The following is a 25,779-nucleotide window of genomic DNA, read 5'->3' as shown; positions in this document are numbered from 1 at the left end:
AAAAGAAATGCAAATCTAGAGAGGCAAACATGGCTGGACCTGGCGGGGATGACAGCCCTCACCTGGCCCCAACCTCACGGTTCAGGAAAGCATGCCTGGCCATTTTTTAAATTTATTTTCTTACAAAAGAAGTATTTAACTTTATAGCTCTCTGGCCTGTGCATAACGTTATGGAAAAGTGACCAATTAGTCCTATGATACAGAAAGCCCATGGATGGAGAAGGGAAACTGTTAATGCAACAGAGACCTAGACTTCCTACAATGGACAGTCATTCTCCCTTCTCAGTCTTAGCAGCATCACAGTAGAAAAGAATGGGTCAATGATAGTGGGAATCTTCCCGTCATGTGACATAGTGGCCAGAAAACTGCTGTGTTCCCTGGCAATTAAAAAAAGATTCCTCTCATAGCAGATTGGGTGTCCCTTAAGCCATCATGGTATTAGGAAATAAAGGTCTAAGGGTTTGGTTTTTCATGGTAACTAGGAAAAGTATCTAGAGTTCTGTCACACAAATGGACCTATTTGGGACCGCAGAGATTTTCTACAATGTTAAGGTAGTTAAGTGTCAAGTTCGTCTTTCAGTTTCATACACTGTGAGAGCAGAACCCAAGACACAATTGTGTCCACAGACAGAATATTCTGAGGTGTTTCTCGGGTGCCTTTCTTGACCGAGGGAGGTTTTAGGTCTGGAGGTTACCTGCACGTGGGGTGGGCGCTCACAGAACTGGTGTTGTCTCGTGATTTTTTTTTTTTGCATAAACTGGGGTATTTTGCCTCACTCCTTTTCCTGACTGCCTCATTTCAGTAAAAGACACTTCAAAGACAAGGATGATTCCTAGGACCCCCACATCTATTTACATGGGCACAGCAGTTTACAAATACAAAGCTCTAAAAGTTCAGCATCTCAAAATCTAAGATAAGAAAATCAATGATTACATTAACATAAGCCTGTAATAAAGTCACAAATTCTGTCTGGTAAACTTTTTAAGAAGGTCGGACACTACTGAAGAGTACCAGCTAAAAGAAATATAAGGTACCTTTTTGGGGAAGGTTCTAGGTATTTCCTCTCAAGATTCAACAGTATTCAGTATTTTCTTTAAATACATTTCCTTTGAACAGTGAATAGGATCAAGTATATTCCCAATATAGCTTAAAAAAAAAAAAAACAATTATGAACATACTTACAATACTGGCTTTAGTTTAAGAAAAATGAGACAAATCTGACAGGAAAAAAAAGGTTAAATGAAATAGCCAGTATTTATATCATCTCAAGTAAAGCCTTTGATAAATTTAGAAGTAGTCCCTACTTTATTAAAAAGCTGTGAAATATGTAGCTAAATAGTTTTTGTGCAACACCATTTGACACTTGTAAGTTAGTAAATGAATTTGTTTATGTCAAAACAGTGTGAAATGGTTTCAGTTTTAATGCAGTATTTTTAAACCTAGTAATAAATTCCTTTAATAGCATTAAATATATCTATTATTTAAATAATTAAAAATTTTAAACCTAATGACTGAATTTCAGACAGCATTCAAACAGTTCACAATCTCCTAGTTCTATCATTCCCCTTGTCCCCAATACAATCTCAGCACCAACTTTCCAGTCTCTGCTCTCACCAAAAATTAAGTCAAAAGTTACTTTCCATTCCTAGTCAAATCTAATTCTGTGCTCCCAAAGTACCTCACCCCACACACAAAACTACTGCCAACACTCTCTTCAGTGGGAGGACTCACAAAAGGGTGATACCTGACACAGCAACAATCAACTAGAAAACCCAAAAGTCCCACCGATACCCACACAACTATAAACATAAAATGGTTAGTCAACAACAACAAAAAAAACACTTCAGTAAATCTCCACTACAATATCTTAGTCAAAAAATTACTTTTAAAAACTAAGTCAAACTTAAAAACTAGGTAAAAAAAACTCCGCTGGTGGTATAGTGGTGAGCATAGCTGCCTTCCAAAAGACTAATAAAATTACTATTGGTTTTAGGGCCCTCCCTGGTGGGTTAAAGTGCAACACTGTAAAGCTGGTTGGCCACCTTTCGGTGCAAGTTCGATCCCTACCCTGGAGGTGATCCACATGACACAGCAGATCTCTCGTGGAGAGTATTTCATCAATCTGGCTGTTTTGCTCCCCACTCTGTCCCTGGTGAATCCACTCACCAATCCTGCACCTCTGGACTGTACCTCCAGTTCTGTGTGCATAAAAAAATAAATCTTTTAAAAAAAAAATATTGCTGGTTTCACTTCTAGCACCCAAAGTCAACAGCCATAGGGACGGGTCCTGACCTGCCTTATGATAAATTCAGAAAGGCAGCAGATACCAGAAGCATCGACAACTACAGGAACTGCAGAGGAGACTGAAAACCTTGTACACCACATTCACAAAGCTAAAATGCTTCCTTGTGTGAAAAATAAAATCTTTGCTAACAACTTTTGGAAATAATATTTGAGCCTTGGCTCAAATGGATAATTTTGTTCTATACCAAAGCTAACTCCATTCAAATTCCCAAAGTCTGTGAGCAGATTCACACTAACTTCAAGACAGAGTTTCCTTCCAAACCCAATGAAATGAAAGGCAGAAACCAGCAAAGTGGGGGTTGTGGGGGGGGGGATGAAGTAACATATCTAAGATGGCTTTGCCATTTTATGAAAAACAAATGAAGAATTACACTCACATCACACTGATAAACTGAGAGGCTGCCAGTGGTTTTCAGGACAGATGTAACATTTTAACAAATGTGATTGTTTGTGAACGAAATAATTCTGATCAAAAACTTAATTGCAGCCAAAGTGAGCCCTGGACTGTGTCACCATAATCCATTCTGACAGGAAGCAGTGAGTGGAGATTCCTACTGTGAACGGCGCACATGTGAAAGGTCAGCTTTGGCCTGGAACTTCAAAACCGTTAACGTGTAAAACAGTGTGCATTAGAGCCCGGAATGGCTAACCACTGGATTAGCGGATGTCCGCTGTGTGGGTCTGATATGTTTTTGGCAGGTAATGGTTAATTTGTAAATAGGCAGTGTATTGTAACTTTCATCTCTGCCTCTTCCCAACATTAACCAGCAGAACCGATTCCTAATTACAGTACCAGAATATTACAGTATTAGATTTATATATAACACAGTCTCATTATAACAAAGTTTCAAAAAATAAATCTTTTCCTATTTAGTGAAGGAAAAGTTGCATGTATTTAAATGTTTGTTGCTACAATGAATGAAAATTTTTTCATGTAAAATGAATATATTTATTCATCAAATAAGAATCATAATAGCAAAAAATACTGTATTTTTACTCGTATACTATAATCTGTGAAACCAACTACACAATACTGTTCTGGCTTAATACTCTAAGTAAAAACACAGTTAACACCAGTTTTTACTTTTCAACATTACTTATAAAAGCAGCAAGCTAAATAATGCCTTATAAGCCAATGTGTGCAGAAGTACTTTCTACATATTTAGTGTTAAACAAGTGGCCCATGTGGCATAAAATTAGCCACACGGTAATAATGAATGATAAAAGTACACTTCAATTTAAAGATTATTTCAGAATTTAACTTATTTCTGAGTTGAGAGAAAAGTATACTTCTCTCTACAGTAAGCTGGTTCTCTAAGTGAGTTTTATTTGTTTTCTCAAAAGCAGCCTCCCAAGGCCATGTCTTCTGACAGATGCTGCTCCTGGGGCTGGTGTAGGTCCAGTCCAGGGATCCTGGAGGTGGCTGCACGGCAAGGGCAGCTCCGCACCGGCGATCTCAGGATTCCCTTTCCCTTCAGAGCTCAACTGACACCTTTAGAAACAAAACCAAAGTGCTTCCAACTGCAAGGAAGACTGAGGAGGAAAAAATCCTGGTCAGACAAACAAGCTATCAATTTCTGATATTTCTCTAAGCTTATATGGGATCCTCCTAGCAGTGTGCTCCTGAAAGTATGGGATGTCCACGTTTACCAAGTGCTGCTCTGTTCCAGGTGCCCACTAGGCCCTGGGACACAGACCCTGCTCTCCAAGGAGCTCACAGTGTGGCGGGAGAGGGAAGAAAGGTCAACCGTGAAGAGCTGGTAAGAAGTGAAGGAGGCCGAGGAGGAAACAATCCAGAAAGGCTGAGAGAGACTGGTGTGAGCACATCCACATTGTATTGCCACCCTCCTCCCCACAGAAGCCTAAGTAGAAGCCACAAAAGCAACCCAGGTTCACAGTGGGCACCAACAGTACCTCAGGAGCTGAACTTATCCCAGGCGTAAAATAAAGAGGAGATGTCATAATTCACAAAAAAGTATTTTACTAGGTTCCAAATTGTTCACTGAAAGTATTTTCTTAAAACATGAGGTGATTAATTATAGCTGATAACAATGTATACAACTTTATCCCTACTCCTAGTCATCTTATCACCACAACCTTTTTCATCATAGTAATTCTGCTACAGTTCCACTTTGAGCCTGTGCTCAAAGAAGCTGACAAAGCTTCCTCCAGAAAACCATCAACAGAGCGGAAAGGGCCTTCCCACTGAGTTCCAAGTAAACTGGGCATGCCCACTCAGGTGATGAATGTATGCTGAGCAAGTGGTGGCTGCCATCCTCAGTGCCAATCCCTACAATTCTCTCCCTCAGGAGTCAGACCACTAAGGCAATCACAACTATTGACTATAGGACAGTGGTTTTTTTTTTATTACCTTAAATTTGTTTACATGTCCTAAAATACTAAACATCCAGAAAGTTAACTTACACTTTAATTCAGTTCTGGACTTCAACTGATAAACAGAAAGAAATATGTTACCAGTTACCTTTTTCAGGACCCATGTTCAAACAGGAGGACACCAAAGAAATTAATCACTCAATGCTTACTTATAGGGGCAGATTCTCCTTAACATATAAATTATCTTGATTTACAGTGAATCATTATTGTATTCATAAATGTTGGAAAGTTGGTGAACAACATGATATAATGACACCCCGAAATAACTTTATAACTGCAGGTGTGCAAATCTTAACATGTGGGAGATGACTCAAAGGATAACGGGGAATAAAGCAGGTTAGGAAGGGTCACGCAAAGGAGGGAAAGGGGCAAGGGCATGCACCCCAATACTCCAAGATGTCTCTAAACCTGCACTACTCCTCTACAGACAGATGCAGTGGAGCAGCAAGCCAGGGGCAGCAGAATCATCAGTTAGGTTTAAACAAGCAAAGGCAAAATGCTCCATAATTTACAGCAACCCAATCACATTGCTCATTCTTTTGAGGTTAAATGCTACTGACATAAGCTACACCTGAATCCAATCAGTGCAGAGACGTTGAGAAGATTCACACGAAAGGACTAAATTTGTCACAAATGGGTTGGTTTCCGATCTTAATGTAGCCAAGTTGCTTTACTCTGACCTCCATTGAACAAATCAACTTAATGGGCACTAGGAGTGCTATAAAACTTAACAATGGAGTGATTTTTAACTTTTAAAATATAGTTATGAAGCAAAATGTTGGATAGCTTCTACAATACTGGAAATCAAATTAAATCTAGATGTTTTTTAACAGTCTTGACAGATATAATCCTAGTTACCATGTAAATTTATGGTAAGCTGCTGTGATATTAGCCACAGGTGCTACTTTTAATATATGAGCCGCATCTGGCTGGGAATAGAATTTCTCAGAGGACTGAAAATGACCTCACTATCAGACAATGGAAGGGGGAAAAAAACAAGACCACTGTGGCATATAAAAAGCTGAAGATGTGGTCCACAACTAAATATTTCACATAAAATTGATTTTAACTCTGCAGTTGCAGGTTAAAGGATATTATACTTTCAATATTTAAGAGGCGTAGATATATTTCAAGCAAATAGCCAAAAGATTAAGAATGTAAGACAGTTATGAATACCACAGCTATGTATATAATACTAGTTTTCCAACCTTTGATCAGTGTTGGAAAAAATGATCCACTAAGACTTGAAAAGAAAATTTTTTCATGGTTCCCAGGCACAAGACATAATTAGACACCACCAAGCATACCAAACCAAGATGTAACAATTACTGATCTCTAAGCAGCAGCAACTCTCCAGCACCAGGCCAACATCAATGGTCACATTTTTAAAGTTCTTTGGAGTCATTCAGGTGCCCAAGAAAACATTCTTAACAGGTGAATTTTTTTCAAAATCACTATTCTGAGCTTGACTCAGACAAATACAAAGAGAAAACACCGTTTTTCTTACCTAGCCAATTCAAAAAAAAAAAAAAGATTATGTGCAAAACACAGAACTCTTTCCTTTTAACAAAAACTCTTCCTGAGCCATTTGAAAGTCATCATTTGCAAAACTGGCAAGTGTGGAAGCGGAAAAGAGGATTTGCAAAGATGAAATTTCCAAAAAATAACTTCCCAAATTATATAAGCCTTCTTTATCTAAAAAAAAAAAAGTGTTTAAAAGAAAAACATTTCTATGAAAATATTCCCTATATCCTTACACTAAGCTGTGAGAATACTAGCTACAAAGCTCTGTAGCATAACATTTTCCTTCTGACCTTCTCAAGTAACTTAAAGGGCTTGATTTTTCAGCTTCAATAGATCAATTCAATCTAAGCGAAGATTTCTTTTTTCTTTTTTTTGACAAGTACCAGATTCTATGACTGATTTCAATGGATGTCAAGATTCTAAAGTATCCTCAGCAAGAAGAACCTACTATTACTTCTCTGACACATCTGTGATCAACCAATAGCATGTATATGGTGTGCTGAGAAAATACAGGCTCAAGCCCCATCTGTAAAGACGGTTAGTGACTGTATAAAGAAAGGCATTGGTTAATTAAATGTGGCCTTCCCATTCTGTGGAATTTTGTGCCTATCCACCATCAAAAATCATAAAGCAGGCCCTCCCTGGTGGCGCAGCGGGTTAAAGCACAGCACTGAGAATCTGGAGCCGCTTCCGCATGGGTTCGATTCCCGCCTGCCCCGGAGGTGACCACATGGCGTGGCAGACCTCTCCTGGCCAGCCCGCTGCTCCCCTCAGCAGTGTACTTCGTCGATCTGCCTGTTCTGTTCCCCACTCTGTCTCTGGTGGGGCCTCTCACCGCCCCTGAGCCTCTGGCCTGTACCCCAGTTCTGTATGCACAAATAAATAAATCTTTAAAAAAAAAAAATCATAAAGCAGGCCCTCCCTGGTGGTGCAGCGGGTTAAAACACAGCACTAAGAAGCTAAAGCCACTTCCACATGAGTTTGATTCCCGCCTGCCCCGGAGGTGACCACATGGTGTGGCAGACCTCTCCTGGCCTGCCCGCTGCTCCCCTCAGCAGTGTACTTCGTCAATCTGCCTGTTCTGCCCCCCACTCTGTCTTTGGTAAAGCCTCTCGCCGCCCCTGAGCCTCTGGCCTGTACCCCAGTTCTGTAAGCACAAATAAATAAATCTTTAAAAAAAAATCATAAAGCAAAGTAGTTTACTAACAGGAAAATGTTCACCATACATAAAGTGAAAAAAGCAACTCAGAAAAGAAAAATCTACAATGTCACCCCAAATACATATACATCTATTTTTTTTAAAGATCTATTTATTTATTCACACAAAACTGGGGTACAGGCCAGAAGCACAAGGGTAGTGAGAGGATTCACCAGAGACAGAGTGGGGCACAGAACAGGCAGACTGACGAAGTACATTGCTGAGGGAAGAAGTAGGCGAGACAAGAGAGGTCTGTCACACCATATGGATCACCTCCGGGGCCTGTCATTGAACACACACTGAAGCGAAGGCAGCCAGCTTGCAGTGTTGCACTTTAACCCACTGCACCACCAGGGAGGGCCCCATATACATATATTTATATACATACATACAGACTCGCAAAATACACATTCACAGATGCTATCTTATAAATGGGCAAAAGGATTACAGGTATATTTTTCTTCTTTGACTTTTTTGTGTTTTCCAAATTAATAATAAAACATACTATGCAATCAAGACTTTTTTAAAAGTTGTATGTATTAATAAGGTAAACATGTCACATAGATGTAAAATGGTGGTATCATTCCCTGAAGAATGACAGTCCCTCCTATTTAAAGCTTATAGTTTCAAACAAATAAGATGGAAGAAAAAGTCTCAAGCTTACCTAAAAGAAGAGTCATACTTCAAGACACCCAATAATACACTGGCCCTACTACCTAAACATATGTATCCATGGCTATATGGTTAGTGGCTCAGAAGCTGGGATATCTCAATGCAGGTTTATCTTTTCTATGCAGAGTTCTTAATTTGGTTGCGTTTTGCAGAACTTTTATCAGGAAGTGCTATATCTTTCCAGAGAGAACTGGACCCCAAATGGTAATTAATACTTTTTAAAAAAGATTTATTTATTTATGCATACAAGCTGGGGTGAGGTGGTGAGAGGATTCACGAGAGACAGATGGGGAGCAGAACAGGTGGATGTACTGAAATACACTGCTGAGGGGAGCAGCGGGCAAGACAAGAGAAGTCTGCCGCACCATGTTCGTTAGCTCCCTGTCCAGGGATCCAACCTGTGATGCAGTGGCTGCTAGTTGCTTCATGGTGCTGAGACTTAACCCCTGGAGCTACTACAGAGGCCTGCTATTTAATACTTTTTAATGCAAATGTACATTAAATTGTTTTTAATGATTGTTTTTCCTGATTTCTCTTTAAGCCAGTTCATTATTTGCACACAGAAAGGCAAAGGACTTCTGTATATTGTATAACCTGCCACTTTACTGTATTCATTTATTGTTCCTAATAGCATTTGCCAGAGTCTTTGGGACTTTGTATATTAACATGACACTTGCAAAAAATGTACTTCTCCCTTCCAATTCTAATACCTTTTTTTTTTTTTAAGATTTATTTATTTATTCATACAGAACTGAGGTACAGGCCAGAGATGCGGAGGATGAGAGAATTCACCAGGGACAGAGTGGGGAGCAGAACAGGCAGATCGACGAAGTATACTGCTGAGGGGAGCAGCGGGCAGGTCAGGAGAGGTCTGCCACACTATGTGGTCACCTCCAGGGCAGGCGGGGATCGAACTCATGTGGAAGTGGCTTAAGCTTCTTTTGCAGTGTATTAACCCGCTGCGCCACCAGGGAGGGCCCAATTCTAATACCTTTTATAGCATTTTCTTATCTAATGACTCTGGCTAGGACTTTCCAACACTACACTGAATATAAATGGTAAGGATGGACATCCTTGTCTTGTCCCTAATCTTAGAAAGTTTTCAGTTCTTTATTGCTGAGTATGACGTTTGCTGTGTGTATGCCATATATGTCCTTTATTATGCTCTCTGACCTCCAATCTGTATTGATTTAGGATAAAAAACTGATCAAGTATTATACACTAAAGCTTTCAGAGTAGGGGATGGAGAACCACGTAGCAACTTATAAATTCCTATCAATAACTGGCTACCGTTTTCTTCAAATTATGGACGTACATCTCCATAAGCCCTCCAAAATAAGTGCTGTGGACTATTTCCTAAATAGAACAAAGCAGTAGACTCAATTTTGAATAGCAGAGATGTTCACCCAAAGGTCTATAACATTGCTAACAATGTCCCAGTAACAAAAACTGCTACATCCAAAATCACTGCACAAACCTGCAACACATAAACTTGAGCATGAGAAGGGCTGTCTCCTCAGGGTGGGAAGCCTCCCTTAGAATAAAAGGCCATGGTGCCACCGCCTGCTTCCTCCCTAAGTTTGATCAAGTACTTAACTTCCCTGACTACTGTCACCATTAACAAAATGGGATAACTAACACCGAACCTTGTGAGGCTGCTGGGAAGCTTTAATGAACCAAACAATGAACTAACACCGAGTACACACTGCAGCACTCGTTAGCTCATAAAGTACTTTGTGACTCTCCAAACCATCACAAAAACTGATTTGGCTGCATTTCAGGTGAAAAGAAAAATAATACAATATTAAGAGTTACTTATAGGGCCCTCCCTGGTGGTGCAACAGGTTGAAGTGTAGCACTACAAAGCTAGCTACAGCCACTTCAGCACGAGTTCCATCCCTGGCCAGGGAGCTGTTCCTCATGGCGCAGCAGACTTCTGTCTCACTCACTGCTCCCTTCAGCACTGTACTTCGTCAATCTACCTGTTCTGCTCCCCACTCTGTCTCTGGTGAATCCTCTCACCACCCCTGCACCTCTGGCCTGTACTCCAGTTCTGTATGCATAAGTAAATCTTAAAAAATAGAAAGAGTTACCTATAGACTGAATGACATTAAAGAAACAGTTTCACATCAGAATTTGTAAATATCATTCCTCTAGAAAAGTCATCAATAACTTTAATAAAACTTTTCTATCTAGAATACTACTGAGTTATGATTTTTAAAAATTTAGTCACAAGTACTAGAACAGAAAAAAAGAAAGTATCTGCACACAATACAACCCCAAGTCTGCTCTCAAGAACAGTCTTGAAACAAGAAATGAATGCTTAACCCACAGCAGGTAAAGAGGCCTAATTCTCCCTGTGCAGTCTTAAAACAATCTACCATGGGCCCTCAGCAGGCCCACATTCACAGAAGACTGGCTGGGGGTGGCTGAGGTTGTACAGTAAAAATACTGATATGCATCAGCCTCCTTCTCTCAAAGTTGAAGGCAATTTTTAGAGATACCCTTTCCTGTTCTGATGCTGCAAACCTGCTTCAGACCAAAGGCAGTCACTGCAGCTTTTCCAGGAAATGCCTGTGTCACTACGGATCATCCCATTGCAAACAGCACCTTAGTGGCCACATACACTGCTAGGAACCATCTGTGTCTAGGACTAAGGAAACAGTGACAATGGGCTGGGTAGTGCGCACAATGTAGACAGTCTACCCAACCCCATCTGACTCAGGGTGCTTTTATCTCAAGAGAGGGTAGTTACATTTCTCTTTTGCATAGCTGAAGTTGCATTTAATCACAATCTAATTCTCCTACAAGTTTACCGTTAACTTGGGCAACCTACTTATTTTACCCACAGACCTCGTGCCTTCTAGCTCTAGCACTCACAGGTGTATCACAGCTGAAAGACCACCAACAAGAGAAACCCGAGGGCTGAATTCTGAGTGGAAAGGCCAGCAGACCAGAGTCTGTGGCAATAGGCCTTCTATAAAGACACACAAGTCCCATGTCCTCTCCAGGCTGACCTGCACCCTCATTCACCAAATCACCCTTGCCATGGCCACTGGTGGCCCTCATTTACTTACCAGTGATGATTCTTGGTTGCTCATATTACCTGGAGTCTCAGCAGAACTGATTCCTGCCTCCTTCTTAAAACATTATCTTCTTTTGGATTCTGTGATAACAAACTGGCCTGACTGTCTTCCCACTTTACTACCAGTCTCTCTCACTCTTCTGCCAGCTCCTTTTCCATTCAACCCCTAAATAAAACTAGTTTTGTGTGCGCTCCTCTTCTCACGCAAGTTTCTTCCTCTCATCTATTATCTTGGCTTTTTTCCACTCATACCTATGACTCCCCAATTACCCACAACCCAGACCTATCCTCTGGGTTCCTAAAAACACATAAAACAAACTTCTTAAAGTTGACATTTGGATGTCTCAGAGCAACTCACAATTAATGTCCAAACTAGAAACCTTAATCTCCACCCCTCTCCCAATTTCCCTACCTCAGTAAATGTCACTAAAAACCACCCAGTTTCTCCAGGGGGGAAGAACAGTGGGGAGAATAATTTACCTTAATGTAGGAAATAAATGAGCTGAGCTGCTGAGGGTCGTGGCTGTGGTTCTGGAATGGCCGCTGTTTTGTGCTTCCCTTGTTTAAGCCTCAGTTTCCCCACTTCTCAGAAGGTGACCTCTCAGGTTCTAATATCTCACAGAGAAGCAGTAAGAAGCAGGGTTAGGGCCTGACCACGTGTCGCTTTGAAAACCTCTGAGATGGTATCTCCTCAGATGGAATGGGAGGGAACTGGGATTTCCTGAACAGACACCAAACTGGTCAAAGGGGACAGAGGCCCAGGCAGACAGAGAGAGTGTGGAGATGAAAGGCTGCCAGGACGTGTCACAGGAACTCCAAGGGTGAGGCCGTGTGCCCGGGCCGGAAGCACAGACTTACGAAAGACGCTCAGGGAAGACTGACCAGGCCTTGGTGACTGATCAGCAAGGTAGTTCTTCGGTGTCAGATCTGAGTGCCTGAGAGATTGGTGGTATGGCTGAGAAAAACAAGCCAGTTGGAAGAAAGATGGGAAGTCGGCAGTTTGCTTTCAGATCCCCTGAAACGGAGATAAAGTCAAACCTGAGGGGAGAGCACCGCCAGCACCAGCCCTGCCATCTTCAACCCTGCTCATGGCACCTTTCCCCCACCAAGTACTAGTAAGATGCAACCTTTCGCCCCTGCTGACCTCTGACCCCTGCTGGCCCCCCACCTAGGGCATGCACTAAAAGAAAAACTAATGTTTGAAAACTAACTTGAAACACCTCTTCTCCAGGCAGGACACCTCCAGCTTAGTACTCACATTTTAGTGTCTAATTAAAGTGGAGTTTAAAAAGCCAACTCTTGTACAGGTAAGATGTGCAACCTCCACAACAAAACTAGGAGTTATGGGCAGAAACAGAATCATGCGCTTCTGCAGCTTTCTCCTTGCACACCTTGGCCACTGAGCAATGCTAGCCCTCAGGGATGCCCACTCAAGCACCTCCCAAGGCTCGCTGACCCCAGAAGAGCGAGGTTGGAGAGCGAGCTCCCAGTGGGGAGAACACCTGGGTTTGCTCCAAGCGCCTAGTACATTTCCCCGGCCAGGGCTGTAGGACCAGGACAGGGCATGAACTCAGCTTGATGAATGACAGGATAGAAGGCCACCCTGCTGGCTAACAGCAAGAGAGCAAACATACTCATTAGCCACATTTACTGTTTTGATAAGCCTGATTTTAATGAAACAATTAAATGACCTCTGATTGCTCAACACTGATACCTGGGTTACTCCTAAACAAGAACAGCTTTGTTTGCTTTAGCCGGTGAGTAGTCTCTTTCTCAGGAAAGTACAGTCAAACCCTCGTAAGCAGAAAAGTGATCCAATAGGTAGGTAGACACTGGAAAGTATCTCCTGGAAAACAGAAATAGAAACACCTTTCGAATCTCAGTGTGGTCGTCAGGAAGGCACAGAACAGGTTTTCTGTCAATCCAGACAGACAGGTAAAGGGAAGTCCTGGAGCCCTCAGTGGCTTTTTCAGACTTCTAATGTCTTTCTGCAGCATTTAGTAGTGAGGCCTCCTGCGGGGCAGGCAGGGGGCCTGGGAGGCCAGGAGACTGGCTGATCTCCCAGCCCCCACCTTCACCCCCAGCGTATCTTCACTCTCTCTGGGCTCACCCTGGTGCTTCTGTTCTCTCGTAGTCTCTTCCTCTCTCCATTGCACTTTACCTCACAGTCCTCTGCTGCAGCCCGTCCGCTGTGACCTGTCCTCATATGCTCCACTTCCAGGCTCAGCCATGCCCACTTCCGCATGTTCACGCCACACTCCAGGAGTCCTCCATCAGGCATGCGCACCCCAAACCCACACTCCCAAGCAACTGCTGCATTCGAGGCCACAGGTAATCATCACTGAGGCCAACGGTGCAAAAGCCTGAGCCGTCTTCCTTCACCCTACACACAGTAAGATCTTAAAACAGTGCTGGAGAAACCAGAGTGTGAGTCTGGCACCTCCTCTGACATGACCTGCTGTGCCCACAAGCAACAGTCTAGTTCCGTGCTGTACAAAATTCAGTGTGTTGGTTAGAATATCCAGGTCAAAGGGCGATGTGCTAGACAAAACCAAGGAGCTGAATCACTGCTTTGTTCTGTTCAAAGGACACAGAAAAAAGTCAAGCATAGAGCACTCACCAGGGAAGAAGATACCTGCCAGGCACACCTGATGGTAAATCCCTCCTGAGGGCAGCGTTGTACTAGCTTGTACTAGCTGCTAAGGAAGGAGGGTGAGCTCAGGCACCCAACTCCCGTATCTTGAAACAGTTGAACGTAAGCTTGCATGGCCCGGCCCTAACGCACAGCAACTCTACTGACTAACTTGCTGTGTAAACCTGAGCACTATTGATAATGGCGGTACTGAAACACTGGGCTGGCATACCAAAGGAAAACAGAAACAGAACAAAAAAGAGCAAGACCAAACTCTTTTAAGTTATTCTTTAAGTCTCCTTTAAACTGTTTTCTGTAATTACTGAGCTAGCAGTCCATTGTTGTTAATTCACATTCCCCCCATTTAAGCAGTACCAGCAACGCAGGCTGAACGCAAATGCCTTAGTAATTTCCTAACTTTTGAGTGTTATTTTCTTGTCAGTTAAATTTAAAGCAACCCATTTGTGACCACATTATACCAAGTTAATCTCATCTAAAGTGCTTCACAAACCCTAACAGCTACGCTAAGGTTTTATACTAATGAAAGCAATTTACATAAATGAAATTTATGTCAATGGATTTCATGACAAATTTTTTATTTTGTAATAATTATAGTACTTATATGATAACATCTGTTGATATTCACAGTCTAAACCTGGCAAAGATTTAAACCCACAACATTTTCCATCATGTACATTATCTGTGAAAAGCAATAAAAAAGCAATGAATGCATTAATCATACAAATATCATCTGCAAAGCATAAATCTGAAATACCTTTCACGTCAGCCCAAACGGCTTTTTATTTTTTACACACCTGATTTTATGCCATCTGTAAAAGGGCAAGACAAAGGCTTGAGGAAATTATATTTCTTGGCTGTTTGACTTGAACAAAATGCTTAGGCTAAATTCTGTAAACAGGAGATTTACTATATGACTACGGAAAAATGATGCTGCTAAAAGCCCGTTTTTATTAAAGGAGAAGTAATGAGCACAGCACTTTCACACTGGGGCACGGTGTCCTATCTGCATGGTTAACACCTGCTTTACATTTCCCCTCGTCTATCTCACGCGCCTGTTTTTACAAATCCACATCAGGCCTGACCCTACTGGGTGACGGAAACAGCAGAAGCGAGAGTCCAAAGGGTGACGACGGTTCGGGCTCCAGCTGCCCCAGCCTCGGAACACCAGCGTGGTCCCCCAGGGTGCCTGGCTTCTCCAGGAACAACTCCAGAGAACACCAACGCGGACACAGCACCCAGCTATTTTCATGAGCTTCTCACGTTCTAGGCAGGGTTTGTGACAGGTCAGTGTGCGATCTCCACCCTCCCTTGCAACGACGACGGGCGCTCGCACTGCGTACACATTTTCTCTGGGCCTCCAGGCACACAGATGGTAGCCCACACTTTAAAAGCAAAGTGACACCATCTGATCTCAGTGACGCCTAAACCTCGGAGACACCGTCCTCGTTCTCAACAGGCAGTGAGTGTCCACCTTTAAGGGTGCTCAGATGGGACCTTCAGTTTCCCGTGTTACTGGCTGCTAACTCGGATGTGGATCAAGTTCTGGCACATAACCGATGACCAATGAAACCCAAGCTAATCTGTCCCTAGGAGCTGTTGAGACCTCTCCCCATGCCTTGCAAGGAACTGCTAAGATTCTCATTAACAGCCGTCTGTCTTCTGTATCATGAAACTTGACTTCACTGAGTGTTTCAAAACATTAACCATAAGCCTATTATCAAATTCCTCAATAAAACATTTTTATAAAGTAAGTCAGCAACAATAACTTTCGAATGCTCTGTAGCAGGAGCTCCAGGGCACCGGAAGAGCAACATTTTATAAACCCCAAACTCACATGTGGTGCTACCGCTGTGAGCTGTACAGCACACCACCTCCGCCGCTGAGGCCATCCCAGCGCGCCTCCCACTCCCGCTCCAGAAGCGCTTTAATGTCAGCAGTGACAGCAACAGAATGTGATGAACAAGATGTTGAACAAATAAACCTCAGACCCTGCACTGCAAGAGATACTACCCTCTGACAAGTTACTAGGCCGAGCCATGGGAAGTGCCATGTTATAGGGTCAAGCTAACAAAACGGAACACCCTGCCAGGCAGGCCCACCTACGAAAACACACACAACACAGGCGCCCTTCCGGGGACACGGGACTCGCAGCAATTCCTCACAAAGCTCAGCCCCTTTCCTCTGTGTCTAAAGGCGACACAGGCTCTTCACCGTGATTGGAAACTCATCACATCCTTTACCCTGAATTCTTCAACTCTTCATCACCCAAAAGTTACCAAACCGATGTGAGCTGTTCCACCACCACTGCTTCCCTACTTCTAGTACCACGCTCGCTTCCATGCTGGAAAGGGTCACCCCAGTACCGGAAGTGAGAGAATGAGGACAGCCCGGGGGTCCTGGGGGGCTGCTGCCTAGGCTCCTGCCATAGAGGGCTCCCCCTGCCGGCATCCAGAGTAGCTGTTTCTTGGGCTGCAAAGCTTCACTTTCTGCTTCTCCTGCTCATGCTTAAACTTTCCTCTGGTTTCATTAAGCTTCCCTGCTTGTCCCCATACACAATAATGCAAAGCAAAATGTAACTCTATAGGACACACGCTGGCATTTTGTTCTTCCAATGTGGGCACCCTGCAGTTGCCAAACATCTAAAGTAAGTTACTATGTCACTTAGAGACCTCTCCCTCTATGTCTATGTGAACAGGAAAAAAAGCAAAAATCTTCAAGATTACAGTGGATTAGGTGTTACATGTTTTAAATAGCTTGCTATACGGTATGTGCACGGTCCTCTACAAATGCCAACTCCACCTGAGTCCGAGCTTTCCAAGCACAGAAACTTCCTGCCAACAGTCCTGGCACCACCTCGCCCAGTGCTCACCACGGGTCACCGTCACTGACGCCCAGCCATAGGGGCAGCACCACCAGGAGAGCTGGTCGGCAACAACGACGGCGGAGATCTAAGGCCACCTCGTCTGTCTGCACCACTAGAAACCCTTGGGAATTTCCTATTTATAATCTCCAATTTATATTTGTACTCACCTGACCTATCAAATAAAGGCTACAGGCTATTTGGAACTACATCTTGAAATAAAATCACTTAGAAAAAAAAGGTCAAATGTAATTTGCTAGTTATTTCTTATTACAGGAAAACCCAGAACAACTCAACATGTTGAAAAATAGCATTTTCATCCAGGTTCCCTGAAAATGTCTGTAAAATGTATGGTTCGTTTTCTTCATGAAAGAAATGTGAGTTCTACAGCAAACCTGGGACACCACCTTACAGACACCGTATAAGCAAGCTATGTAAAATGCAACACCTAACCCAGCTAACCTTACTCCTGAAGATTTCTAAGTAACATCAAAAGTGAGCTGAAAATTGTCCCTACCCTACTGAGCAAATGAAAGAGAACATTCTTTTCACCTCTATGTTCAGCAGACATTGAAATACCCTATATGTTATCACGGGTCATCTGTTCTGGCACAGCGCCCTTTGCTTATGGATGGAGGCAGGTGAGGTGCTGCCTGTGCAGGTCACCGGCACGCTGGCCTCCCCTGGGGCAGAGCTGGGAGAGGAAGATATGTTTGTGTGTGAAGAGCCGCACACTCTACGTCACAGTCCCAAAAGGCCATAATGGCCACCCTCAGATTCACTTTTCATACACATGGGATTCTATCCAGAAGACAAGTATCTAGATGGGGACAGTAGGTACATGCTTTTAGAAACTTGGTAGCCACTGTTCCTGGGTACTTCCCTCCTCACCATGTTGTAAACTCACCCTTGCATACACCTCTATTTTCCTCACCTTTCTGTCGCCCTCATTTGGCAAAAGTTCAACCCTTGTGAAGCCCAACTCTGTATGTAGTCTTAGCATGTGCCCAAGCAGCTGAACACAGCTGGACAAACCACAAATTCTTTGCTTTAAATATATAACCATAAATCTCCAGTGACACTGCGAACTGCCGAGCAACTCACCGTTCTCCAGTTAGTTCCAAGATGACTCTTCCACTCCTCTTCCTGTCACCCCAGCTCTCCAGGGATCCTCCCTCCCATCCCAGCTCATTGTAATTGATGACCAAACTAAAAATACAGAAACAATCACTTCTTCCCAGGACAAGTGGAGCAACCTACCTACATCTATACCAACATACTCTGCCTTCGCTCCTGTCCATGATGAACACACCATGCTTGCACCTCCGCCTGCCTGTTCCACCCCGGGCTCTCTTGCCAATCGGAACTACACTCACCATTACCCCGTGATAACTCTTCAACTCTTACCCCCAGCGTGAGCTCTGACCTTTAGTATCCAATTTTGTGTCTACCTGATATCACCACATGGGTAACTAATACATATCTCAAATCTGACAAGGCCAAAGCAGGACTCTTAATTCCCTACCCAGTTTCCCACTTCTTCCCTGGTTCAGTAGATGATACCAATGGTACCACCCTTCACCCTACAGCTAGAACCAAAACCTTGGCATCATCCTTGACCCCCCCCCCCCCCCCCCCACCGCACCCAGCCTGCCAGCAAGCCCTGACTGGTTAGTCTTGAAGACAGAAGGAGGAAGTCACCATTTCTCTCCACCCCATTGCCACCTGCAAAGTCTCGACACCTCTCGCTCAGCCTATTGCAGCGGCATCCTATGCATCAGCCTGCTTCCACACCTACGCGCCTACCATCCACTCCCCAGGGAATAGTCAGGGTAATTGCTTGAGAACATCAAGCAAGTCATGGCAATTCTTGACTGAAACCCTCCAACAGAATAAAATCGAAACTCCACAAGGTTACAGGGCTCTGGTCTCTTTCTTAAGCCTCATCTTCACCAGTCTCTCCTTTCTCTGTCCACTGTAGAACTCTGGCCTTCTGGCTCTTCCTCCATCATGCCAAGATCACTGCCACCTCAGGAATCTTGTACCTGCCATCCTCTCCACCTGACATGCTGTCCTTTGCGTGTCTACCTGCTGAGGTCTTTTACAATGTGCAGGCTGCAGGTGTCCACGCCCAGAGAAGCCTTTTCATTTCACTTCACCTACGGAGTACCTGATTCCTCCACCATTCTGTGTTCTGGTAACCTACTCTTTTCTTCTTCAGGGCACCTATTAGTACCTGAAAGACTGTTATCTATTCATTTAGCAACACATATATTATGTATTCATTCGATTATCGCCTATCTTCCCCACTAAGATAGAAGCTCTATGAGCCTAGAACAGTGCTTAGCATAGGTCGATGCCTTATTAAGTATCTGTTTAGCTTTTACAAAAAAAAAGTTAAACTGATTTAAAAAAAAAGCAAAAACCCACACGTACAATCATCACATTGAATAAACATATCTATGAAGCTATAACTCTATGGAAAAAAGTCTACAACCAAATATGAGAAAATTTCTCATGCCATCCTACTTCAATGTTTAAAATTAATGTTTTATAATCAACAAACAATACTTTTCCTACCCTAAATGAAAGAGAAATGGGCTCTATTAATGTCAGAGAGTCAACATTCTAAACATCGATTGTGGGAAAGAGAAAACAGCCCCTGATGCTTGGGCCGGGCCTGGGACCATCTTGGCATTCACCAGAAATGACAATATCAGACAAGGTCACTCTGTGACCATGATGGATTAAAACAAAAAAACAGGACCACTTAGTTTTGGGTCCTTTGCCTGAACAGACCTCCCCACTTCCCCCACAGAATCATATGCACACTGTTGTGTGGAAACAAAGAATGAGCCATGGGTGCTGGAACAGAAAAACAGGAGGCAGGAAGTGTTCCTGTCTTGTGTTTGCTACCTTGTGTTCTTTGACCCCCATGTTATTGTCGCATGTTCTTGATGCACTTGCTGAGAGCTTCTGCCTATCCCCAGCCCCAGGCTCCATGCTGAAGGGTATAAATAGGGAAGGAGAGAAAAATAAAGTGTGTGCCTTTGCTTGCTGACCAAGAAGTGTGTGCTTTAATCCTGACGTCCTTCGCTCAGACCATCTCTGCTGTCGTGCTGGCGCAGCAACTTAGTAGTGATATATGAACACAGACAAAATACAAACATAGTCTAAGCCACAAAATGCCAAACATATCCCTCACCCACGTGAGTGACTACTGTTTATCAGTTCTAGCTTTGGTACATTTTAGCCTATTATCCAACAAGTAAGATGTGTTTTTAAAAAAAAAAAAAAAAAAGAGGCCCTCCCTGGTGGCGCAGCAGGTTAAAGCACAGCACAAAGAAGCTTGAGCCACTTCCGCATGAGTTCAATCCCCGCCTGCCCTGGAGGAGACCACATGGCGCAGGAGACCTCTCCTGACCCACCCACTGCTCCCCTCAGCAGTGTACTTCGTCGATCTGCCTGTTCTGCTTCCCGCTCTGTCTCTGGTGAATCCTCTCACCCTCCGCATCTCTGGCCTGTACCCCAGTTCTGTACGAATAAATAAATAAATCTTTAAAAAAAAAAGAATCACAGAATTATACATATTCTGATAGCCAGCAGGTCTGAGCAAAGTCCTCATTCCTTCAAAATTCTCTAAAGCATTAGCACAAACCCACAGTGTATGTATCTACTGTTTTTTCAAACACTGACTTCTGAAACAGTTCCCAGAGTTCACAACAGACAACAAGCCCAACTTGTTCAAGCAGTGGTATGATGCTGGGGTCTCAGGTTGGTGAGCAATGACAGCGGCCATGACATTACCTCCCACTACAGCCATTGTGCAGGCAGAAGTCATAGCAGCCTGGCTAGAACCTGACTCCAGGATACCTCAGTGTTGGGCCTGTGAAAACGTTTCCTGATGCCAGCAGTTTTTCTTGTCATCTGCTTTTTTCTCCTAAAAGTTGGGAGTGGAGGGGTTTAGTGAATGCCAGTGAATAATGTTATGATTAATCATGGATATGCTGCACAGCTTCCCTCCCCTCCCATTTCCAAAGTCACCTGGAGCACAGGTCAGCAAGGGGCTGAAGGACTGATTCAGAGCCTGAGGCAACACGACTCAAGTACTTTAAGCCACATGTTCAAGTCCAATAAATTAGCCCAGGCTTAAAGAAGTCAGGCTGTACACATGTAAGAATTTTAATAAGCTTGGAAAATGCTACCTAGAGCTTATGCACAAGCTTACTGTACCAATGGGATTCCTTGCCACCAGCCACAGAGTGCTAAGCCCCTGACAAGAGCTGTCCCGCATGTGGGGCAATAGGGCCAGGAGTCAGCTTGATGTGGGTTCCTTTAGGAGTTGGAGACACAGAAGAAGACTGGCAGCCAGAGGAACAAAATAGAGCACTACAGTTCAGTGAAGCCAACAGCACTTACTAAAGAAACGTGTATAGAGTGTCTCCGGCAGAACTCTGACCTTCAAAAACCCTTACAGAAACTTATATATACTGTAATCAATGTCTGCATTTATCAAGTGCCTGTTTGTATCCACACGTTAGGTACAATAGAGTTATTTAAGCATGTATGGTCTCTGCCATCTGGATGTTGACACCTAAATAAATAAAAACAACAAATCTGCCCAGAGGATTACCAAACTAACTGAACAAACAAGAAATATACAAAAGCATTGACCTTGCATAAATGGAACGGAGTAAGAAGTGAAAGGTAGGTCATGGGAGATGACTCTCTAAACAGGGTGGGGTCCTAATGGAACAGTTACCTTGTTAAGGAAGGTTGGCTTTTAAGCAAAGCTTCAAGAGCTGGTTACTATGTTTGGGGAAAATGGGCAAGTCAGAGGAAGAGGTGCAGCTTGGGAGATGATTTAGAAACAGAAATACAACTAAAGGAAGAAAGAACAATTGACAGCTGTCCAGAAAAGGGAGGGGAAATTCATCAGTAGGGCTATGTTTCTGGACAACTTTTACTCATTTCTCTCCTGATACACATTTCTTTTTTACACTTCTTTTTTTAATGTTCAATGAAATATCTTAACTACTGCCAAATGAAAGCAGTAATACTTGCAGAATGTAATTTTCCAAATGACATATGCCATCCCCTTTCCCTAGAGCTGAGAGTCACCCGTTTGGATGGGAATAACAAGAGGAGAAGGATAAAGGAACTATCCAATTCTCAAGAGAGAGAGGATGTGGGCTCTCCTGGTGGTGCAGAGGTTAGTCTCAGGACAATCAAGCTGTGGGCAGCATGTGTTTGATCCCCTGCCAGTGAGGTGACCCACATGGCACGGCAGACCTCTCCTGTCTCACTTGCTGCTCCCCTCAGCAGTGTATTTTAGTGGATCTACCTGTTCTGCTCCCCACTCTGTCACTGGTGAATCCTCTCATGCCCACACCCCTAGCCTAGAACCCAGATCTTGTATGCATAAATAAATAAAATAAATCTTTAAAAAAAGAAAACAATAAAAAAGGATTTGGATCCTGGAGCCAAAACAGATGAGACAAGCAGCAATACTGTCTAAAGGGACGAAAATAAATCATGGCATTAACAAGAACATGGGATAATTACCTGATTAAAATTTTTGAAGATGAACTCTTTGTAGATAGCATCTCTCTCACTTAATTCCGACCATCCTGCTGCTTTAAGGTCAAGTATAACTTGGTTCCTCTCCTCTGCTGTCAATGAGTGAGCATCTGCTGACTATGAAAAGAACACACTAAATATCCAAAATGTAGAGATTTAGTTATACTTAGTTCTTTCTATATATAGAAAAGTCTCAAAGACAACAAATTTTCTCAAACTCTTTGCTTTCATTATTCTCAAAATATAAATTTCTCACAGGGCAGACAGAAAGCTAGCTCTGTAAAAAATAAGTTGCCTCCACGGTATGTTGCCTCATACCTTGGAACTGATGCCTTAGAATTTACATGTTAATGTAAATAAACCTTCCTCAGGTTTATTGGATATTACTGGCCATTTTAGAAATGGCCTTCAGTGACGTCAGCTTTACAGGACGTAGGGAACTAAAGTAACTAAAGTAAGCACGTGCACCCAGGGAAACCCTGGCAGAATTACAATTAGAATTTGGGGTTAAGGGCCCTCTTTGGTGGTGCAGTGGGTTAAAGTGCAGCACTGAGAAGCTATCCATAGCTACTGCGACGCCAGTTCAATCTGCAGGGAGCTGACCCACATGGCGTGGCAGACCCCTCCTGTCTCACCCGCTGCTCCCATCAGCAGTGGATTTCAGCGGATCTGCCTGGTTTGTTTCCTGCTCTGTCTCTGGCAAATCCTCTCAGCCCTGCAACTCTGGCCTGTGCCCCAATTCCTGTATGAATACATCTTAAAAAACAAAAAAGAAATTGGGGCACAAATTCCTGACCTATTACTCCTTGGGTACACCACTACCTTAACAGTCTTCACTGCTTATTCACAAGGATCTTAATTATCTGGGCTCACAATTCCCTTTCAGATGTGATGAAAACCAGTCCCCAAAAGGAAAAAAGTCAACTGCACATTGACATAAGATTTTGCATAATAACTTCTGGGAATCCAAACTCTGAACTACAGGGGGAAAGCCTTTTTCTTAGCAGAGTGGGTTTTCTGAGTACCAGTAAGACAAACTCTGTCCACACTCTGGTCCAAGCACTGCCCAGTTCAAAGAGCACTCCGTCCACCTTGTTCCTAGTCGCCCTGCTGATGACTTCACAAATCCAGGGTGCTGCTGGTTAACAGGCCTGCACACCCCATGCTATTTGTTTTTAACTAAAAGAACTCTAAAACATCATGGCCAGAGAGAAGAGCAGGACACTCAAGCAGAGCTCAGAGCTTAGTTTTCATACAGCACAAGTGCCACCCAGTAACCTCTGCCTTGCCCATTTGCAGGCACTTGGCTAGAAAGAGGAACTGTCCCTCAGACCCAACTGTGAGAGATCGCTCATAAAAGGGCAACTAGGGGCTGAGCTGGAACCCACCATGAAACTGCATCCCATTCCCACTTCAGAAATCCCAGGGCCCCTTTTCACTAAAATTAATGTAATTAAGAGGACAAAGTAAGTAAGCTTACTTTAAGGCAACTTGCTCTAAGAAAGAGGGAAAAGGCCCTCCCTGGTGGTGCAGTGGGTTAAAGCACAGCACTGTAAAGTGGGCAGCAGCTGCTTCAGTGCAAGTTCGCTCCAGGGCCCAGAAGTGACCCACATGGTATGGCAGACCTCTCCTGACCTGCCAACTGCTCCCCTCAGCAGTGTACTTGGTCAATCTACTAGTTCTGCTCTCTACTCTGTCTCTGGTGAATCCTCTCACTGGCCCTGCACCTCTAGCCTGCACCCCAGTTCTGTATGAATGAATGAATGAATGAGTGAATGAATAAATCTTTTTTAAAAAGAGGGAAAAAATGATAATGAACCAGATGAGTTGCCCTCCCCCCACAACTAACAAAAGAGAAAAATGAAAATACCTGACATAAAATCATCTCAAGGCCTATTATCAGAAACCACTTACTATTAAATACCAACATATCTATTGATTAATTTTACAATGAATCTGAAGACTTCCTATCAAGAGTCACTGTAGTAAATAATCTAAAATTCTTGTTATACTTTTAGGTATTTTATGTCAACACACAGTATTTCAGAAAAGAAAAGGAAATATCGGTGTCCACATTCAGGAGCTGAAAACTATTAATCACACCCGTGGATAATGTGGGTAATACCACAGGCCTCTGGAATGCTCGCTGAACTGCTTGCTCTGTTCTCCATCACCCTGCATCTTCATTGAGGTCAGTGGTATGCACTCTGCTCACCCCAGATGTCTGACCAGAACTAGGGAAGTGTCTGGAACAGTGAAAGGAGCCTCTTGAGCTATTTAACAGGAAAGGCACCCCTCTGCACGGGGGACACTCCTCTGCAAAGCCCTTTGCAGTGGCTTCATTTTTTTTTTTCCCTGTGGGAGAGGAGGGGAGGGACGGGGGAAGCACAGGACTCAGAGGGAGTAAACTGGACTCAAGACCTAGCTATGTGTTGATTTCAACCGTGGGACACAGAACTAATCACGTAGCATCTCAGAGAACTAGTACCCCTATGCTTATAGTGGGGATATCTCAACAGTATCTACCTGTCGAGGTTTTTTTTTTTTTCAAGAGGTCTTCACTGTAAACGCATAGAGTCCTGGACGTGGCAGCCCCTCAGATGATATTAGCTTATTCATTTATCTTGAACACCACGACTTTACCTGGTCACCAGCACTTTGGTTAGATGCATAACTTCAGTCATGCTTAGGAGGCAGTAGGCGGTGAACCTGAGTTTTCATCTTAAAGGCCACGAAGGAGGGAGTTTATCTTTCTCCATGACCGCGCTATTTTAAATTTCTTCTATTAAAGACTTTCAAGCACCCAAGTGGACTTTTAACAAGAAACTTAAATCGAAATACTGAGTTCAATGCAACATTTCCCCACTAGGTGGTGCTGCGCGTTAAAACTTTCCTTGGGTTAATTTACCCCCGTTTGTAAAAGGAAAAACTGAAGGAACGCCCTGAAGTGTCAAAAATCGATGAGTCGCTAAAATAAATAAATAAAACAAAATTTTTAAAAAATTACGGCAATTTATCAATAATTCCTCCAGATGACGAACGCCAAAATATGCGTTACCTCAGCATTAGGCACCACGTTGGCCGCACGCGCCTGACAGAGAAGGTCCCCGTCTGCTCTCATGGAGCTACAATCTCCAGGAGCTTCAGTCACACCAAGTGACCCTAAACTTGACATATTTTTGTCACTGCTTTTTAAAAAACGAAATTCGAACTCGTTTGTTCACAAGTTGGCAATTCCGTGGACTACGGCGGGGTTTAGCCAAGGAGACACAGGGAGACGCCGCGGTCACACACCCTCGGCTCCCTCCCGCGCGACGGGCAGGTGCGGGCGCCCTCGCGGCCACGCCGAGTCCGAGGCGAAGGCCGGGCCCACCTGAGAGGCTGCCCGGGCGCTCCCCACACCTCCGCCGGCGCCGCCCGGCCTCGCGTGCTGCAGCCCGACTCCCTCGACACTCACCATGGCCGGGAGGCTCGGGCCACGGCCCCGCAGAGCGGCAAACAGGCGCAA

General features: G+C 43.6%; 1 protein-coding gene across 5 annotated transcripts in view; it reads right to left on the bottom strand.

Annotated features, from left to right (window-relative positions):
* The window catches only part of PCBD2 (pterin-4 alpha-carbinolamine dehydratase/dimerization cofactor of hepatocyte nuclear factor 1 alpha (TCF1) 2), a 46,051-nt gene extending 20,278 nt beyond the window's left edge, over positions 1-25,773 (bottom strand). Inside the window, exons 1-5 of one of the 5 annotated variants that reach the window (XM_012727716.1) lie at positions 25,330-25,720; positions 22,257-22,388; positions 12,893-13,024; positions 12,061-12,193; positions 11,659-11,786 (exon numbers count right to left, since the gene is read on the bottom strand). Coding sequence is in view for 3 of the 5 variants with exons in the window: in XM_012727712.1 (XP_012583166.1) it covers positions 22,257-22,388; positions 25,330-25,446 (249 nt within the window). In the remaining 2 variants the exon portion in view is untranslated. The other 4 variants (XM_012727717.1, XM_012727713.1, XM_012727712.1 and 1 more) reach the window with 4 other exon arrangements.
* Positions 25,774-25,779: the final 6 nt, after the last annotated feature.

This window comes from Condylura cristata, unplaced genomic scaffold, assembly GCF_000260355.1.
Source record: "Condylura cristata isolate star-nosed mole 26May11 unplaced genomic scaffold, ConCri1.0 scaffold00021, whole genome shotgun sequence".
Classification (NCBI taxonomy): domain Eukaryota; kingdom Metazoa; phylum Chordata; class Mammalia; order Eulipotyphla; family Talpidae; genus Condylura; species Condylura cristata.
The sequence above is the reverse complement of the archived record's forward strand: the minus strand, read 5'-3'. Positions and strand labels throughout refer to the sequence as shown.